Source organism: Hylobates moloch, unplaced genomic scaffold (assembly GCF_009828535.3).
Source record: "Hylobates moloch isolate HMO894 unplaced genomic scaffold, HMol_V3 SCAFFOLD_1, whole genome shotgun sequence".
NCBI lineage: Eukaryota > Metazoa > Chordata > Mammalia > Primates > Hylobatidae > Hylobates > Hylobates moloch.
In genome coordinates this window covers 103530694-103550402 of record NW_026652276.1, presented here as the reverse complement: position 1 = coordinate 103550402, position 19709 = coordinate 103530694, and the positions used below count along the sequence as shown (strand labels likewise).

The 19709-nt window shown below is 56.3% G+C and overlaps 1 protein-coding gene across 2 annotated transcripts in view; it reads left to right on the top strand.

Moving 5' to 3' along the window:
- The first annotated feature begins 2745 nt into the window (after positions 1 to 2745).
- The window catches only part of LIMK1 (LIM domain kinase 1), a 42688-nt gene continuing 25724 nt past the window's right edge, over positions 2746 to 19709 (top strand). Inside the window, exons 1-5 of one of the 2 annotated variants that reach the window (XM_032756772.2) lie at positions 2746 to 3002; positions 4712 to 4808; positions 15613 to 15751; positions 16070 to 16179; positions 18026 to 18232. In XM_032756772.2, the coding sequence (XP_032612663.1) occupies positions 2948 to 3002; positions 4712 to 4808; positions 15613 to 15751; positions 16070 to 16179; positions 18026 to 18232 (608 nt within the window). In that variant the 5' untranslated portion in view covers positions 2746 to 2947. Of the gene's footprint in view, positions 3003 to 4711; positions 4809 to 12217; positions 12301 to 15612; positions 15752 to 16069; positions 16180 to 18025; positions 18233 to 19709 lie in introns of those variants that run through there. The other variant, XM_032756779.2, reaches the window with a different exon arrangement.

Genomic DNA, 19709 nt, shown 5'->3' with positions numbered 1-19709 from the left:
ACCAGGCTGGGGTGCAGTGGCGCAATCTCGGCTCACCGCAACCTCCAACTCCCTGGTTCAAGCGATTTTCCTGCCTCAGCCTCCCGAGTAGCTGGGATTGCAGGCATGTACCACCATGCCCAGCTAATTTTTGTATTTTTAGTAGAGACGGGGTTTCACCATGTTGGCCAGGATGGTCTCGATCTCCTGACCTCGTGATCCACCCACCTCAGCCTCTCAAAGTGCTGGGATTACAGGTGTGAGCCACCGCGCCAGGCCCAATCTGTGCTTTCTTTGCAGGAATTGTTTTCAGCTATGAGTCCATTCTGTGAGTGTTAATTTAGTCAAAACTGGATAACATCACTCAACCAAGCTGGCTCAGGCTCACAGCCCTTCCAGGCCACTGTGCACTTCTCTGCCCTGCACTGTGGGCACAGCCTCAACACGGCCCTGCCCGCTGCATCCAGACAGGATTGGTTAACGGGAGGCAATGGAAGAATAAGAAGGGTGGGGGAGTCAGATCAGAATAGCCCTTCTGGGCCCCCTTCCCCATGAGTCCCCCAGAACTGGGGACCCCTCTTGCACAGCTCCTCTCAGGCAGGCCTCTCCTCCAGGGACCCCCTTGATGCCCCCTTACCCTGGGCTGGTAACTGCTGCCACCCCTCCAACTGTGCCAGTCCTTACTGATCTCCTTTAATCCCCCCTCCCCAGTGCATTGTAAACATCCCCTTTATCAAACTCTCCCCAGTTAGCCCCACTAAGTGGCACTTTCTGTTTCCAGCCAGGGTCCTCCCTGGTATATGCCCTACAGCCAAGTTACAAGCCTCTCATTCCCCTCTTTCCTTCCCCTCTTTTTCCCTCCCCATCTTTTTTGACAGGGTCTCTGTCACCCAGGCTAGAGTGCAGTGGTGCAGTCATAGCTCACTGCAGCCTCAATCTCCTGAGGTCAAGTATCCTCCCACCTCAGCCTCCCAAGTAGCTGGAACTACAGGCATGAGCCACCATGCCTGGCTAATTAAAAAAAAAAAAAAAGAGTCCGGGTGCGGTGGCTCACGCCTGTAATCCCAGCACTTTGGGAGGCTGAGGCGGGTGATCACCTGAGGTCTGGAATTCGAGACCAGCCTAACCAACATGGAGAAACCCCATCTCTATTAAAAATACAAAATTAGCTGGGCGTGGTGGCGCATGCCTGTAATCCCAGCTACTGCGGAGGCTGAGGCAGGAGAATGGCTTGAACCTGGGAGGCGGAGGTTGCTGTGAGCCGAGATCGCGCCATTGCACTCCAGCCTGGGCAATAAGAGTGAAACTCCGTCTCAAAAAAAAAAAAAAAAAAAAAAAAAAAGTTAGAAGAGACAGGGTTTCACTTCATTGCCTAAGCTGATCTCCAATTCCTGGCCCCAAGTGATCCTCCCACCTTGGGCTCCCAAAGTGCTGGGATTATAGGTGTGAGCCACTGTGCCCAGCCTTCTTTCTCATGAGAAATTAAAAATTCCGGCCAGGCGTGGTGGCTCACACCTGTAATCCCAGCACTTTGGGAAGCCGAGGTGGGTGGATCACCTGAAGTCAGGAGTTCAGGACCAGCCTGGCCAACATGGTGAAACCCCATCTCTACTAAAAAATACAAAAATTAGTCGGGCATGGTGGTGCACGCCTGTAATATTAGCTACTCGGGAAGCTAAGGCGGGAGAATTGCTTGAACCTCGGAGGTGGAGACTGCGGTGAGCCAAGATCCCGCAACTGCACTCCAGCCTAGGCAACAGAGCGAGACCGCATCTAAAAAAAAAATCTAGTATTTTCTTCCCTCCCCACGTAATTGTTTTGCACCCAGGGGTGAGTGCCCCCCACTTTGCAGACATGCCTAGACCTCTCCTCACAAACATGACGGCTAGAGTTGGAGCTGGGCTAGCGCTGTCTCTTGTTCACTGGGTTCACGTGGGCACGTGGCTCCACTCGGGTCACTGCTTCCTGGGCAGAGGGATGACGTGGGAGGTAGACCTAGGGGGGACAGGGTTGCTTCCTGCCCATGTCCAGCATTCTAGAATTGTCCACATCTAGGTAGGGCGTTCCACCATCAGTGCTGGACCGGACCACCCAATTCCTTTGGACGCTTGACTCAGCCCAAACCCGTGCCCCCTCCAGGACCCTGGGCAGGGCAGCCCCAGCTCCAGGTAACCGGCACTGAGAAGAGTACACCTGTCACCGCCTGGCAGGGACTCGCTCCTTTCTCCGGTGCTGCTAATTCGCGAGGCCTGAGACGCGCACCATCACCTTCCCCGGGCCCAGCCTGGCCTCAATGCAGGCCTCGGAGAGAGGGACAAAACCCGGCCCGCCTCCCTCCCCTCCCCAAGGCGACCACCAGTGTCCTGGGGGTCCACCAGGCCTCCTCCAGCTCTGGTCCGAGTTCCTGGCTGCAGCTTGTTTGGGTCTGTGAGGGCCTCCCGCAGGGAAGCAGAGGCCCCTTCTCTAGGCTCCTACATCCTCCTGGGATGCCCCAGCAGAGCGAGCGGGCCTCCGAGACAGCTGGGTCTCGCAGCTCCCAGCCGAGATCTGTCGCTGGGAGAAAGAAGAATGAATGAAGGGCGGAAGGGGCGGGGAGGGGCGGGGCGCGCCGGCTCGCGGCGCCCCCAGGCCGGGCCGCAGCGGGGCGTGGCCCCTAGAGGCGTGGCCTTGGGCGTGGGGCGGGGTTTCGGGTGGGGGCGGGGCCGCGCAGGGCCGTTCCCGCCGCCGGCCGCCCGCGCCCCGCCCCCGTGCCGCAGCTCGCAGGCCCCGCCTCGGTCCGCCCCTCCGCTCGCTCCCCAAGCCGCTGCGGCGCCGAGCCGGTTTCCCCGCCGGTGTCCGAGAGGCGCCCCCGGCCCGGCCTGGCCCGCGCACTCCGCCCCCGCCTCCCTGGGCCGGCGGCGGTGGGCGAGCTCGCGGGCCCGGCCGCCCCCAGCCCCAGCCCCGCCGGGCCCCGCCCCCCGTCGAGTGCATGAGGTTGACGCTACTTTGTTGCACCTGGAGGGAAGAACGTATGGGAGAGGAAGGTGCGCGGGCCGCGGGGTGTGGGGCGAGGGCCTGGGGGGGTGCCCGGGGCAGCCTGGGGCACGGGAGGGGGCCAGGTCTGCCAGGAGGCCGCGCCCCTGCCTCCTCCGGGATGAGCTCGTCCTTCCGAAGCCCGCAGGCCCCTCCCTGTCCGCCTCCCGCCCGGGATCCCCCTCCCCGGCCTCCGGCGAGCTGCCCTCCTGAGGGTCTGGGGGGCCCCGGACCCTTTTCCTCCCCCCACTCCCCCCCGCGAAGGACTCCCAGGCACTGCCCACCCTGCGCCGGCCTCCATCCGCGTGCTCTGTCCACCACCCGGGCCTCGCCCTGGGGCCACCCTTTATCCAGTCTCGGAAGAAAGAGCGGCTGGGGAAGCCGCAGCCCTGGGTCCCAGTGGCCGCCGGGCGCCTTCCCGGATCCGTGACCTTGAGCCAGGCGCTGACTTCCTGGGCCTCAGTTTCCCCTTCTGTACATTTGGAAACTGGGTAGTTGCCCCCCGGTATCGGCGATTGGGGGCCAGATGGGTAGAGTGGAGATAGGCGTCCAGGAGGCCGGAGGCCGTGTACTGCGGGACCCTCATCCACTCTCCCTGTCCGTGCCCCAAACCCGGTGCCTGCCGTCAGTCTTGGCTGGGAGCATGACTCATCCTAACCTCCTCTTTAGCCCCTTCTCCCTCACTGGGGCCCAAGGCGCAGTACTGCACTGCAGTTAGGGTTCAAGGACTCCCCCCAGACCCCCAGCCTAGGACAGGGTCTGGGGGCCCCTCCTTGGATCTTCTTCGCTGACCTGTCACATAGATCCACCTGGCCCCAAGGCAGGGCCTGACTCCCCACCTCCCCCTGCCACCAACTCTTCCCAGGCCCATGAAAACCTGATTGGGGTAGGGGTCCACCTTCCTGTAGCCCCTACCTACCTAAGATACCTGCATCTTCACAGAAGGGCAGGCTGTTGTGGCCTTGGGACCTAGCTATGTGACTGGGCAAGCCATGCCATCTCTGGGGCTCAGTCTCCCCTTCTGTACAGTGGGGAGGGGCAGGTCTGGGGCATTTTCCAGGGCCCACCAGCTCCAAGGGTGCCAGGCCCCAAGGATGACTAAGCATGCCTGTGCCTGGCTAGAGGAGGTGCCAGGCCTCCCTGGGACAGGTGTCTGGGAGTACCCAGCTCTGCAGCCCCTTCCCCTCGCCAAGCCAGGGCATTCATTGCCAAGGATCTGTTAGGGCCGGCACCTCCAGGCTTCCTGCCCTTGACCTCCCAGGTGGCTTCAGCCCAAGATGCACTAATCCAGCCCTGTCCAGTCCCTGCCTTTGAAGGGCCCTCTTAGTACTTCTTCCTGGGCAGGAGAAGGAGGAAAGGAGGCTGTGATAGGAATGTCACCCACTGCCTTATCCCTAAAGCCACTGCTTCCTTTCTCCCCATTTACCTTGCCAGACCCAATGCTATAGCGGGAGGATGGACCTGATCCTCCTCCTAGGCTGATACATAGGGAAACAGGGCCAGAGAGGCTTGGCAACCTAGTCGGTATCTCAGCAAGACTCAGGCCAGCGCCCTTTCTTCTCCTGTTTGGCACAGCGACTGCCCTGCCTGGGCCCTGCACATGTGCAGTGTATGAGGATTGGTGCAGGTGTAGGTACATGTGGGGTGGGCAGGGCAGGCTGGGCCTGCACCAGATCACACCTCCTGAGAACGCTTCCCAACTCACTTCCCACCCCTGCAGGAAGCGAGTTGCCCGTGTGTGCAAGCTGCGGCCAGAGGATCTATGATGGCCAGTACCTCCAGGCCCTGAACGCGGACTGGCACGCAGACTGCTTCAGGTAGGGTGGGGTACCCAGGGCCTGTGTTGCCCTAAGCAAGGCCTGCCAGAGAGGACAGGCTGGTCAAGGAATGGGAGAGGCCGGGATATGCCTCCTGGTGCCGTCCCCCGTTGTGACTTCGTGGCTTCAATTTACCATTTATGACAGGTGTTTTGACTAGAAAATCCCTACAGGCCTTCCTGTTGTCATTTTATTTATCTATTTTTTTTTTTCTTTTTGAGACAGAGTCTCGCTCTGTCACCCAGGCTGGAGTGCAATGGTGCGATCTTGGCTCATTGCAACCTCTGCCTCCTGGGCTCAAGCAGTTCTCCTGTGTCAGCCTCTGGAGTAGCTGGGATTACAGGCGTGCACTACCATGCCCAGCTAATTTTTGTATTTTTAGTAGAGACGGGGTTTTGCCATGTTGGCCAGGCTGGTCTCAAACTTCTGACCTCAAGTGATCTTCCCACCTCAGCCTCCCAAAGTGCTGGGATAACAGGCATGAACCACCGCTCCTGGCCTCATTTTATTTTATTTTATGTATTTTTCTTTTTTTGAAATGGCCTTGCTCTGTTGCCCAGGCTGGAGTGCAGTGGTGCCATCTCGGCTCATTGCAACCTCCATCTCCCGGGCTCAAGTGATCCTCCTACTTCAGCCTCCGGAGTAGCTGGGATTATAGGTGTACACCACAATGGTCAGCTAATTTTTTAAACTTTGTATAAAGACAGGGTCTCACTATTGAGACCCAGGCTGGTCTTGAACTCCTGACCTCAAGCAATCCTCCTGCCTTGGCCTCTGGAAGTGCTAGGCTTACAGGCGTGAGCTAACGCCTTGGCCTCTGTTGTCATCCTATATCTCTGAGATCTAAATCTTAGAGAGGATGGGAGAGACCTCCAGTTGAGCCAGTGCCTGCAATTCAGCCCCCTGCTGGCACCCAGACAGGGGGAAGAGTTGGAAGGAATGTCCCTCCTGCCTTCTGGGTGTTCATGCTCTTGCAGGGAGGGAAGACAAACCAGGCCTTGAGGGAAACCAGGCCACCCTCAGTGTCTTCCAGGCTGCTTGCGAAGGTGCATAACCCAGTCACACCAGCCCCAGCCTCCAGACACACATCCACAGGTAGGAAGAAAGTAGGGTCAGGGTTGTGGTAGAGGATAAAGAGTACATGAGGACCTGTAGGTCACCCAGTAGGGACCATCCTGAGAAGCCAGGAGCAGGGGTCTACCTGCCTTGAGCCAGAGCAGGGCCAGAGCAGGGGTCTCAAAAGATGTGAGATTTCCTGGGTAGAAAAGTAGAGTGGAGGTGGGGCGTGGCGGCTCACACCTATAATCCTATCACTTTGGGAGGCTGAGGCGGGCAGATCACTTGAGTTCAGGAGTTCGAGACCAGCCTGGGCAATATGGCAACACCCTGTCTCCACCAAAAATACAAAAAATTAGCTGGGCATGGTGGCGCACACCTGTAGTCCCAGCTACTCCAGAGGCTGAGGTGGCAGAGTTACTTGAGCCCAGGAGGTGGAGGCTGCAGTGAGCTATGATCGCACCACTGCACTCTAGCCTGGGCAACAGAGCGAGACCCTGTCTCAATTTTTAAAAAAGAAAGAAAGAAAAACAAATGGAGTGGGAGAGAATTATAGGCATAGTCACCCAACAGCAAGATTCAGGGGAGAAGACTCCATAAGAGGGTAGAAGGTGAAGCTGGGATGCCCAGCAGGGGTCAAGATATCCACCACCAGGACTTTATTTTAGGCTTCTGCCTTGGTTTATTTTTTGGTTTTTGGTTTTTTTGAGACAGTCTTGCTGTGTCGCCCAGGCTGGAGAGCAGTGGTGCGATCCCGCCTCACTGCAACCTCCGCCTCCCAGGTTCAAGCGATTCTCCTGCCTCAGCCTCCCGAGTAGCTGAGATTATAGGTGTGCACCACCACGCCCAGCTAAGTTTTGTATTTTCAGTAGATAGGGTTTCGCCATGTTGGCCAGGCTGGTCTGGAACTCCTGACCTCAAGTGATCTGCCCGCCTCAGCCTCCCAAAATACTGGGATTATAGGCATGAACCACTGCACCCGGCCTCACTTTGTTTTTTTGTTTTTTCTTTTCTTTTCTTTTCTTTTTTTAGAGACAGGGTCTTGCTGTGTCACCCAGGCTGGAGTGCAGTGGCGAGATCATAGCCCACTGCAGCCTCCAGCTCCAACTGGTCCAAGCAATCCTCCCGACTCGGCCTCCCAAAGTGCTGGGATTACAAGCATGAGCCACCGTGCCCAGCCTGTTTTTTCTTTTTTAGGAATAACGTCTAACGTTTTCTAACATTCAGTAAGGGACAACCCCTGTTCTAAGCACTTTGCATAGTGCTGTCTTTGTTTTGCTAGAGAGAAAATTGGGACACAGAGAGGTTAATTCTCTTGATGAAAGTCACACAGCCAGTGAGTGAAATGAACACACTCGGTGTGGCTGAACGGAGACAGACATCATGCCCTGGGGTTCTGCATCAGGTGCTCAGAAGGAGGCCTTCGGGGGGCAAGAGGGCTCTCAACAGGCAGAGAAAACCATCTGCACAGCGGTGGGACGGTGCGGACTGCTGAGGGAACAGGAACAATTCACTTGGAAGGAACAGAATAAGTTGAGGGATCCAACAAGAAACAAAGTTGAGACTGATTCGTGAAGGGCCTAGAATGCCAAGATAAGGAGCTTCAGAAGTCAGGACGGGCAAGGTGGCTCACTCCCGTAATCCCAGCACTTTGGGAGGCCGAGGCAGGCGGATCACTTGAGCCCAGGAGTTCGAGACCAGCCTGGCCAACGTGGTGAAACCCCCGTCTCTACTAAAAATTCAAAAATTAGCCAGGCATGGTGGCACATGACTGTAATCCAACCTACTCGGGAGGCTAAGGAAGGAGAATCACTTGAACCTGGGAGGCGGAGGCTGCAGTGAGCTGAGATCACGTCACTGCACTCCAGCCTGGGGGACAGAGCGAGACTCCATCTCAAAAAAAAAAAAAAAAAAAGTCAGAAGGGAGCCGGCAGAAAGCCGGGGAGGGACTGGGGTGACCTGCTGTTGAAGAATGCCATCCCAGTGGGCTGGTGGTGGTATCTAGGCAGGGAAGGGACTGTCCCAGTAACTCAAGAGTCCGAGCTCATAGGACCTGACCTGGGACAGTGACTGAGGATGGAGAGAATTTCAGGCAGAAGGGACAGTTTTTGCTGAGTATTTGTCATATTGGCTACCATGCATTGAGCACTCTTCATGCTAATTTGTTAAATCTTCATCATAACTCTATGAGGGACTGCATGTGCCCAGTTTGCACGGGAGAAACGGAGACTCCGTGCAATCAAGTGCCTCGCTGAAGGTTGTAACATCTAGAGCTGGGACTCAAACCTTCTCACTCCACATCGCCACAGAGTAGGAAAGGCAGGGGCTGGCGGTGGCACATGCCTATAATCCCAGCCCTTTGGGAGGTGGAGGCGGGTGGATCTCTTGAGCCCAGGAATTCGAGACCAGCCTGGGCAACATAGCGAAACCTCGTCTCTACAAAAAAATTAGCTGAGCGTGGTGGTGGTGCCTGTAGTCCCAGCTACTCAAGGGCGCTGACATGGGACGGTTGCTTGAGCCTAGGAGGTGGAGGTTGCAGTGAGCTATGATCACACTGCACTCCAGCCTGGGTGACAAAAAAAGAAAGAAAAAGAAAGGAAGGAAGGAAGGTAGGAAAAGAAGGAAGGGAGGGAAGGAAGGAAGGAAGGAAGGAGGCAGGGGCTTTGGGGAGGGCGTGGGCACTGGCGAATGGCAGGGTGGAACCTGAAGCCATCTGGTTTTCTAACCTGGGCCTTGGGGAGGTGGTGGTTTGTTGACTCTGATGGAGTTGGGGGTCAGGTTGGGGAGGAGACAGGCTCATCTGTGTTGAGCTGGAGGGGACATGGGCTATCCAGGGTGGCTATGCCCTGCCCAGAGCTAGCCATGGGAGCCTGAGTCCAGTTGGAGGTAGGAAAGTCAGAAAAAACGGCCCCCTCAGAGCTGGCCCTGAGATGGTGAGTGGGATTTGTGATGGGGCCAAGACGAATGAAGGGAAGAACTTTGGGGACCCCTGTGTCTGTGGTGAGTGGGGAGATGGAGCCTTGGGTGATGGAGAGAGGGTCAGGAGTACAGCCACAGAAGCCACAGGAGGGAAGCCGTGATACAGGATGGGTGTACCTGGCTTTGGAGCGGCCTGCCCAAAATCACTCACCAGGAGAGGGGTGAGTCCCCAGGTCAGGGCAGTAAGGAGGAGACATGTTTGTGCTGTCCCTGGTGTAGTGAAACACAAGAAAGAGGCCAGGTGCAGTGGCTAATGCCTGTAATCCCAGCACTTTGGGAGGCCAAGGCAGGTGGATCACCTGAGGTCAGGAGTTTGAGACCAGCCTGGCCAACATGGTGAAACCCCATCTCTACTAAAAATATAAAAATTAGCCGGGCATGTTGGTGGGCGCTTGTAATCCCAGCTACTCAGGAGGCTGAGGCAGAAGAATCGCTTGAACCCAGGAGGCGGTGATTGCAGTGAGTCAAGATCGCGCTACTGCACTCTAGCCTGGGTGACAGAGCAAGATTCCATCTCAAAAAAAAAAAAAAAAGTCTTGCTATGGGGGAAGATCCACCGGAAGTAAGAGCCATGGCTTCTACCTCGTGGCTTGTGGGTGTGATACTCCCAACAGTCCCCAAAGCTGGTGGTCCTCACCGCACGACAGTGAGCAAAGCAGCTCAGAGGGGGTCACTGCTCACCTGGGTGCATGACTGACCACAGCCAGGCCGGCTCTCAGTGGGATGCCCAAGGTGCTAGACTCTGCTTAGTCTCCCTCGGGCCCTGGGCTTGAGGCATTGGGCCCGGCCCAGACCTCATTTCATGCACTAAGACCTTTGTTCCAGGGCCCCTCACCCCTCTGAAGGTGTTCGGGAAGGAGCAATGTGATAAGGCCATGAGGGGTCTGCAGCCTCCAGCCCCACTGGGGAGGTGACCAGTGATTTCCGCCTTCCTGGTGCCTCTGCGTGCCCCTCCCAGTGGAACTTCCTAAGGTCCCTGAGTCAGTCACTTGCAAATAATTATGGCGCGCCCTCTCTGCATTAGGCCCCTCTCACGACAACCCAGGAAGGGGGTGCTATTTATTTATTAAAGCAATTTTTTTTTTGAGACGAGTCTCGCTCTGTTGCCCAGGCTGGAGTGCGGTGGCACAATCTCGGCTCACTGCAAGCTCCGCCTCCCAGGTTCACGCCATTCTCCTGCCTCAGCCTCCCAAGTAGCTGGGACTACGGGCGCCCACCACCACACCCGGTTAATTTTTTTTTTTTTTGTATTTTTAGTACAGACGAGGTTTCACTGTGTGAGCCAGGATGGTCTCAATCTCCTGACCTCATGATCCACCCACCTCAGCCTCCCAAAGTGCTGGGATTACAGGCGTGAGCCACTGCAGCCAGCAATATTAAAGCGATTTTAAGGCCAAGCCTGGTAACTCACGCCTGTAATCCCAGCACTTTGGGAGGCTGAGGCAGGAGGATTGCTTGAGGCCAGGAGTTTGAGATCAGCCTAGGCAACATAGTGAGACTCCATCTCTACAAAAAAATTAGCCAGGCGTGGTGGTGCGTACTTGTAGTCCCAGCTACTCAGGAGGCTGAGATGGGAGGATCACTTGAACCCAGGATGTTGAAGCTGCAGTGAGCTGTGATCACACCGCTGCACTCTGGCCTGGGCAACAGAGCGAGACACTGTCTCAAATTTTTAAAAACCAATTTTACAAATCAGATGCAGAGTTCAGTCACTTGCCAAAAGTCTCACAGCATGTGAGGAGTAGAATCAGGACTCGAACTGAGGCAGCCTGGCTTCAGAGCCTACAGTGTAACCACAGCTTAGTCCCACACCTCCCAGACCAACAGGGTCCCTGCCTTCTAGTGGGCGAGACACTCAGTGAACAAATATAATGTCAGGTGCTGGGGGACTGCACTCTCAGGAAGTGATGTTTAAGGGACAGAATTGAAGGGAGCAGTGTTTAGAGGATGTCAGGCGTGGGGGGTGGTGCATGTGCAAAGGCCCTGGGGTGGGAATGTGCTTGGCACAACTGAGGACCACAAAGCCAGCGTGCGGGAGTGCAGTCAGTGGCCAGGGGTGCATAGAGCCTTGTGGGCCCCGTGGAAGGTGCCATTGGCTGTGCAGCTTTTTTTTTTTTTTTTTTTTTTTGAGACAGAGTCTCGCTTTTGTTGCCCAGGCTGGAGTGCAGTGGCGTGATCTCAGCTCACCGCAACCTCTGCCTCCCGGGTTCAAGCGATTCTCCTGCCTCAGCTTCCCAGTAGCTGGGACTACAGGCGCACACCACCACACCTAGCTAATTTTTGTGTTTTTAGTAGAGACGGGGTTTTACCACGTTGGCTAGGCTGGCCTCGAACTCCTGACCTCAAGCGATCTGTCTACCTCGGCCTCCCAAAGTGCTGGGGTTACAGGCATGAGCCACTGCGCACAGCCAGCTGTGCATCTTTGAATGTCATAACGTGAGTGTCTGAGAGCTGCTCCTGTCCTCTGGCCCCTGCTCTGAAAGTCCCACACTGATAGGACAGACAGGGTCATAAGTGCTGTGATGGGGGCTGCAGGCTGCTGGAGGACTCAGCCGGGACCAGATGCTGCCCCTCTTTGTAGAGTGGGACAATTGCTGCAGGCCCATGGGACCTCTGGTATTAGCCCTGAGGGTTATCACTCCGGGGCCTGCCCCTTTCTCTGTTCTGACCTCCCAGGCCCTTGCAGGCACCGCCCCCTTGCAAGCCCCGCCTCCCGGAAGGTTATGACCAGGCTTGGACTGGTCCAGGCTTCCCTTTGGCTCAGATACTGCCTCTGCGAGGTCCCCTACAGGAAGCCTCCAGTGCACAACCCCCAGGGGTGCCGCAGCCCTGGTAGCATCTCTTTGGCAGCTGGGTGGGCTGGCCCTGGGCAAGGAGGGCTGAGCATGCTGCTGGCCTGTGGGGTTGAAGCAGCGGCGGGATGCAACCTCCCTTTCTTCAGGGGACCTTTTTGGTGAGGACAAACTGTCCATAGGAAGTCGATCTCTGTTCCCTTGGGGGCAGCAGTGGAAGAGGCAGCTGCTTTTGAGCTTGTTCCTGTCCCCAGAGAAGCCTGAGGCCTTCAGTACCGTTACCAGGGCCAAGGCTGAGGAGCCTACAGCATGTGTTCAGGACTGAGGGCCAGGGATGGGCCACAGCCTCCCTGCCTGGGGTCCAAGCCTAGATTGCTCGCTCCCCACCCGCACCAAAGCCCAGGCAAAGGGTGCTTCAGCCACTTCCTGTTGCAGGCTCAGACCAAGTCCCCTGGCACCCACGCAGCTGCATCCTCCTCCTGTGCGCTGCAGCCACGCTGGCCCCACCCTCTGCAGCCTCCAATCCTGAGCTCCTGAGGGAGGATGGGGAAGCGGCTGGTCTGGCCACCCCTGCCCTCCCTTAGACCTCCAGAGCCCCCAGTGTAGCCACAGAGGATGCTGTTGGCTTCAGCCCCAAGAAGACGCCGCTTCCTCCAGAGGGCTAAGTAAGTGGGAATCCCCCTCCCTACTTGTCCCGGGCCCCAGGCAGGACCCCTGGTGTAAGGCCTGGGGCTGGAAGCCCACCCACCTAGGTCCAGGCTCTGGGGCAGAACTGAAACTCCTTGGTCACCATCGGCTGCTGTCTGGGAGCAGGCCACTGCCAAAGCTGCGGGCCCTTCCAGGACAGTCTCCCCATGAGGCGGGTCCTCCACCTGCTGTTTCTTCACACCTGGTGGCCAGAGATGTGGCCCTGGGTAGATCAATGAAATCACTCCTGTCATTACGGAAGCCACTGCTGTCTCCCAGCCCAGCCAGCCACCTGGGCTGCAGAGCACCCCTTTCATGCCCTCCGAGTGCCTCCCCCTTCTCCTGCCCCAGCCTCGCTTTGTCCTACCCTGCTCTCAGGGAGGGGTACCCTGGAGTGGGGCCAGGGCACGGCTCTCCCCCGAGGGAGTTCCTCTCTGGCTGGCCCCAGGGCAGCTCTGCACAGCCTCAGTACCTGGTGCGCCTCCCTTGACATCCTTCTTAGGGGCAGTCAGGCACTCTGTGTGGGGCACTCAAGAGAGCCAGGCCCGTCAGCCTCTAGCTCCTGCCAGAATGCAGGCCTGAGGGGTGAGGGGCAGGGCAGGGGCAGGGACAGGAACTCCTGCGTGCTCTCCATCCGCAAAGGTTCGCTGAGGCCCTGAGCCCCAGCCACTGAGCCACCAAGTCAGCCCAGGCCAGGCCTGGGTGCCCTGTCTGCAATGGAGACAGAGATGGGGTCTCAGGGTGGTTCTGAGGATGTTGGGTGCACAGCGGGGGCCTCACCCGCAGGAATCGCTTATGCTTTCTTCTGGGCCAAGCATTGTGGATGCCCAGCCTGGGGCCACGGGGAGCTGGCAGGTCAGTGGCAGACACTGGTGGGCAGACCTAGTGTCTGGTAGAACAGGCATCAAGGAAGTGGTGACCGGAGGGGAAGCCAAGCGCACTCATACCCTCGGGTGAGTCATCACCACCGGGTCTTTCACAGCTGCTGAAAGTGAGCAACAGTGATGAAGGTTTGTGAGTTTCTGCGTGAGCGAGTGAATGGACCAGTCGCAGTTTCCAGGCTGCGGAAGAGCGTTCCCTCCCCGGGATGGGGACACTTGGTTACAGCAGTTCCTAATCCCCCACCCACCCACCGCCCACTGCAGAGGCATGCGGGGGCCCTGCTTCCTGCAGGCAGGAGTGAGGGGCACTCCTGTGATGGGGCACTCCTGTGACCGAGGTCATGTGTGATCGGTGTAAGGGCAGGAAGCGGGTCATTGGTCTGCACCGGGCGTGGGGGCTTCCATGAGGGCAGGACCCAAAGTCGGCCTGATGAGGGCAGGACCCAAAGTCGGCCTGGCCTTCCGGCCCCAGCACTCCTTCCGAATTAGGTTAGAGTCCCGGGACGGGAGGTGCCCTGGGGGTCACTCCCCTCACCGCCTTCCCTCCTGCTGTGCACCGAGTGGGGGCAGTGACCCTGACGTCGTGTCTCCCGCCACCCCTGCCACCGCCACCATCTCCAGTGGCCCAGCCTCCGCATTCCCCACCCCCATGGAGGAATGCACCAGACCCCCCTTCCTGGATGCGCCCCCCACCCACATGCTTCCAAACCCTGGCATTTTCTGCTCCCCCTTTACTCCCAGCCCTTCCCCCAGGCTCCCAGACAAAGGGGAACTGTCTGGATCCTCTTAAAGGGACAGTGTCCCGCCAGCTTACTGCTGAACTCCCCTCCTCAACCCCAGTTCCCTAGTTACAGTTAATTAGCATTAGCAGACAGCCCATGAGTGATACCCATGCAGGCCCCAGGCGGTGGAGAGTTTCCTGGGTAGGAAACAGCCCTTAAGAGTCCCTCATCTCATCCAGGTCCCAGTCTTTCCTACCTGCCTCTCTCCTAGATTGTGGCCCTATAGAGAGCCTGGTTCTTCTGTCCCTGTGTGACCAACCCATGGCACCCAAACGGTGGCAGAGCGGGACAGACCCCCCTAGCCTGTTCTCTGTGTGGGTCTGTACCCTGACCCAGACATGCCCACCCACAGCAGGACCCAGGGGGGTATGTGTGTGCCTGCAGGTTCACTGGGGCACCCGCATTTTGTTTATTTTATTTTTTAGAGAGAGGGTCTTGCTGTGTCACCCAGGGTGGAGTGCAGTGGTGTAATCATAGCACACTGCAGCCTTGAACTCCTGGGCTCAAGTGATCCTCCCTCCCCAGCCGCCCTAGTAGCTGGGAGTACAGGACCACACCACTGTATCTTGGCTAATTTTTTCATAATTTTTTTAAGAGATGGGGTCTTACTGTGTTGCCCAGGCTGGCCTCAAACCTTTGGTCTCACTCAAGTGATCCTCCCACCTTGGCCTCCTGAAGTGCTGAGATTACAGGCATGAGCCACCATGCCCATCCCAGACCCATATTTCTATATTTGTTCATCCTGGCTGGGCAGGGCTGCTGATCCCTACCCCACCAGGATGCTTGGCTGGGAAAAAGCCAGGAATGTAGGTCTAACCCCTGGCCTGTGTTGTGGCACCTACAGCCTGGGATTCCTCCCCATCTGCCCTTCAAGGCCCCACCAACCAGGCCTCCTTGGTGGCCTCTAGTGAGCAAACGGGTGAACCCTGGTTTTGATGACCGTGCACACCTGGGGATTCTCCTCCATTCTGCTTTTTTTTTTTTTTTTTTTTTTTTTTGAGACAGAGTCTCACTCTGTTGTCCCGGCTGGAGTGCAGTGGCACAATTTTGGCTCACTGCAACCTCTGCCTCCCAGGTTCAAGCGATTCTTCTGCCTCAGCCTCCCGAGTAGCTGGGATTACAGGTGCCCACCACCATGCCTGGCTAGTTTTTGTATTTTTAGTGGAGACAGGGTTTCGCCATGTTTGCCAGGCTGGTCTCAGACTCCTGACCCCAAGTGATCTGCCCACCTCGGCCTCCCAAAGTGCTGGGATTACAGGTGTGAGCCACTGCTTTGGGAGGCCGAGGTGGCCAGATCACGAGGTCAAGAGATCGAGACCATCCTGGCCAAGATGGTGAAACCCCGTCTCTACTAAAAATACAAAAAATTAGCTGAGTGTGGTGGTGCGTGCCTGTAGTCCCAGCTGCTCAGGAGGCTGAGGCAGGAGGATCACTTGAACCCGGGAGGCAGAGGTTGCAGTGAGCTGAGATCGAGCCACTGCACTGCAGCCTGGCGACAGAGCAAGACTCCGTCTCAAAAAAGAAAACTTGTTCTAATTCTTACAAAGGTGCCTGTAGCCGAGGCGGGGGCCCAGGTGCGGTGGAGGAGGGCGGGAGTGGACGTCTCAGCCCGGCCCCTCTCCTGCAGGTGTTGTGACTGCAGTGCCTCCCTGTCGCACCAGTACTATGAGAAGGATGGGCAGCTCTTCTGCAAGAAGGACTACTGGGCCCGCTATGGCGAGTCGTGCCATGGCTGCTCGGAGCAAATCACCAAGGGACTGGTTATGGTGAGCGCCCCCTGCCTTGCACACTCACCTGGGGTGGGGGTATCCAAGCAGACCCCATGCTCCAAGTCTCTCTCCCATCATCGTCTCCCCTGGTCTCCTTTTTGCTGGTCTTTGGAGCTGCTTTCTGAGCCTGTCTGTCTGTATCCCTCAGCGCCCCCATCTGTGGAGCCAGCTCTGTCCAGGAGCTCAGCAGCTAGCCAGCCGGGTCCCCGCAGTTGTTTTTTTGGTGACGCCCTTTGGAGAAGAGGCCTAGGGGAGGATCTGTGGGGGCTGTTGGGGCTGCTGAGCTGGGCTGTTCCCTCCTCACCCCCGCACCAGGTGGCTGGGGAGCTGAAGTACCACCCCGAGTGTTTCATCTGCCTCACCTGTGGGACCTTTATCGGTGACGGGGACACCTACACGCTGGTGGAGCACTCCAAGCTGTACTGGTGAGTGCCTTGGCCCCTCCCTGAGCCTGGGGGGCTCACCTGTGTCACAAATCTGCAAGGATGCTGACTCTCCCACACCCGGGCCTCCTGCCCTTTCCCATGGGGTGAGGTTTGTTGGGGCAAATATTCTTATCTCCTTTCCCATCCTGGCATGGAAACAAGTGAGAAATAACACACAGAAGTCAGTGTGAAAAAGCCTCAGACGGCCAGGCATGCTGGCTCACGCCTGTAATCCTAGCACTCTGGGAATCTGAAGCAGGTGGATCCCTTGAGGCCAGGAGTTCAAGACCAGCCTGGCCAACATGGTGGAACCCCATCTGTATTAAAAATACAAAAATTAACCAGGTGTGGTGGCGGGTGCCTGTAATCCCAGCTACTCAGGAGGCTGAGGCAGGAGACTCGCTTGAACCTGGGAGGTGGAGGTTGCAGTGAGCCGAGATTGCGCCACTGCCCTCCAGCCTGGGCAACAGAGCAAGACTCTGTCTCAAAAAAAAAAAAAAAAAGCCTCAGACATCAGCTTTCTTACTGGCCATGACTACAGCATGGTGCTGGCACAAACCACCAGAGTTGGGGTGGATGCCACAAGTTAAGGACACCATCCCCAGCACAACTGCTCCCTCTTTAGACACCAGCCACAAGTTCAAGGATCCCCAACCCACTCATACTTCTGACCGACTGGCTACAAATTCAGGGACTCCCAAGACCCTGCCAAGTTTGATCATTTGCTAACGGACTCACAGAACTCAGGAAAGCTTCCATTTAGGATTCCAGTTTTATTATGAAGGACACAGCTCAGGTCCGACCAAATGAAGAAGCATCTCCCCTCCCTCCTCTAGCACATCAGTGTGATCACCAACCAGGAAGCTTCACTGAGCTTCAGCAGCCAGAGTTTTTATTGGGATTTCATTACGTCGTCATGACTGATTGAGTCATTGGCCATATGATCAAACTTAGTCTGTAGCCCCCATTCTTGGAGGTCAGGCTGGCTGAAAGCTGCAACCCTCTTCAAATCACATGATGTGTCTTTGCAGGGCTGAGTCATCTCATTAGTATCAACTCAGGAATAGTCCGAGGGGCTCATGAATAACAAAGATACCCCATTCCAAGGACTTAGAGTCTCCCTCCCAGGAATCAGGACAAAATCCAGACAGATTCTTTCTTATACAACACTGATCAAGCTGGATTAGAAGACAACGTGGCTTGATCCCAGATGGGCTTTTAATGACTTCCTCCTGAACTGGATTTATCCTCAGGCCTTGTCCTGGCCGCCTTACAGGATCACAGCGAGTAGACAGACCCGAATGACTCAGAGGGATGAGGGCTGGCTGGGCACGCACAGTTCCTGCTCCCAGTTCCGTAGGAGGAGTGAAAGAAAAGAAAGCTGGCCAGGTGCAGTCGCTCACCCCTGTAATCCCAGCACTTTGGAAGGCCAAGGCAGGCGGATCACCTGAGGTCTGGAGTTTGAGGCCAGCCTGGCCAACATGGTGAAACCGTCTCTACTAAAAATAAGAAATCAGTCAGGCATAGTGGTGCTTGCCCGTAACCCAGCTACTCAGTAGGCTGAGGCAGGAGAATCACTTGAACCCGGGAGGTGGAGGTTACAGTGAGCCGAGATCGCACCACTGCACTTTTGGACAATTGCTAGCTTTCCTTTTCTTTGGAGACGGAGTCTCGCTTTGTCACACAGGCTGGGGTGCAGTGTTGTAATCAACAGAGCGAGACTCCATCTCAAAAAAAAAAAAAAGGAAGCCGGTGGGGGAAGAGCCTGGGGCTGGGGGCTGCAGAGATGCTGAAATTGATGACACCCTTGACACTCTTTTCTTCCCACCCCTGGCGGCTCTTGCAGCGGGCACTGCTACTACCAGACTGTGGTGACCCCCGTCATCGAGCAGATCCTGCCTGACTCCCCCGGCTCCCACCTGCCCCACACCGTCACCCTAGTGTCCATCCCAGCCTCATCTCATGGCAAGCGTGGACTTTCAGTCTCCATCGACCCCCCGCACGGCCCACCGGGCTGCGGCATCGAGCACTCACACACCGTCCGCGTCCAGGGGTGAGTGGCTGGCCTGCCGAGGCTGCCGTCGGTGTGGCTGTGGCTGTTGATGTGGGTGGCAGAGTCTGGCACTGGGGGCCCTAAAAATGAATGGGCGAGTGTTTGGGTACAGATGGGGCCCAGTTCTGTCAACCTGGTTTACCAGATTTCTGGCCCAGTCATTCCTCTGAATACCATTACAAATGCCAGATACAATAAAAAGACATTTTCAGCCAGACGTGGTGGCTCACACCTGTAATCTCAGCACTTTGGGAGGCCAAGGTGGGTGGATCACCTAAGGTCGGGAGTTTGAGACCAGCCTGGGCAATGTGGTGAAACCCTGTGTCTACTAAAAATACAAAAGTAGCCGGGCATAGTGGTGTGTGCCTATAGTCCCAGCTGCTTGGGAGGCTGAGGCAGGAGAATCACTTGAACCCAGGAGGTGGAGGTTGCAGTGAGCCCAGGCTGCCATTGCACTCCAGGCTGGGCAGCAAGAGTGTAACTCTGTATCAAAAAAATAAAAATAAAAAAAACACACTCAAAAAATAAAAAGACATTTTCTTTAGTCCATGTCTGATCCAACAAGAAAGAGGAGGAACCAAGTCAGGAATGAGTGAAGAGGCTGGGCACGGTAATTCACACCTGTAATCTCAGCACTTTGGGAGGCCAAAGTGGGAGGATCACTTAAGGCCAGCAGTTTGAGACCAGCTTGGGCAATATAGCGAGACCTGCATCTCTACAAAAAAAAAAATTAGCCGGGCATGGTGAAATCACTGAACACATAAAGGCTGGGCATGGTTGCTCACGCTTATAATCGAAACACTTTGGGAGGCTGAGATGGGAGGATCACTTGAGGCCAGGAGTTCGAAACCAGCCTGGGCAACATTGTAGTCATAGCTACTTGGGAGGCTGAAGCGGAAGGATCTCTTGAGCCCAGGAAGTCGTGGCTACAGTGAACTATAATTGCACCACTGCACTCTAGCCTAGGCAATGGAGCAAAACCCTGTCTCAAAAAAAAATGGGGCAGGGCCAATAAAGATTAGATTACTGTGTGACTTTGAGCAGCTCCTTTCTCTCTGGGCTTTGGGGGTCTGTTTGAACAATGAGGAAGTTGGATACATTGGAGCCTTCTAAGATTTCTGTGGAGCCTTTATTGACACCTTGAGAAGTAGCACGCAGTGTTTCCACTTTTGGGCAATTGGTCACTTTCTTTTTTTTTTGAGACAGTCTGACTCTGTCGCCCTGGCTAGGGTGCAGTGGTGTGATACTAGCTCACTGCAACCTCTACCCCCAAGGTTCAAGCAATTCTTGCACCTCAGCCTCCTGAGTAGCTGGGACTACAGGCGACCACACGTGGCTAATTTTTGTATTTTTAGTAAAGACAGGGTTTCACCATGTTGGCCAGGCTCGTTTCAAACTCCTGGGCTCAAGTGATCCTCCCTTCTCGGCCTCCCAAAGTGCTGGGATTACAGGTGTGAGCCACCGTGCCCGGCCCAAG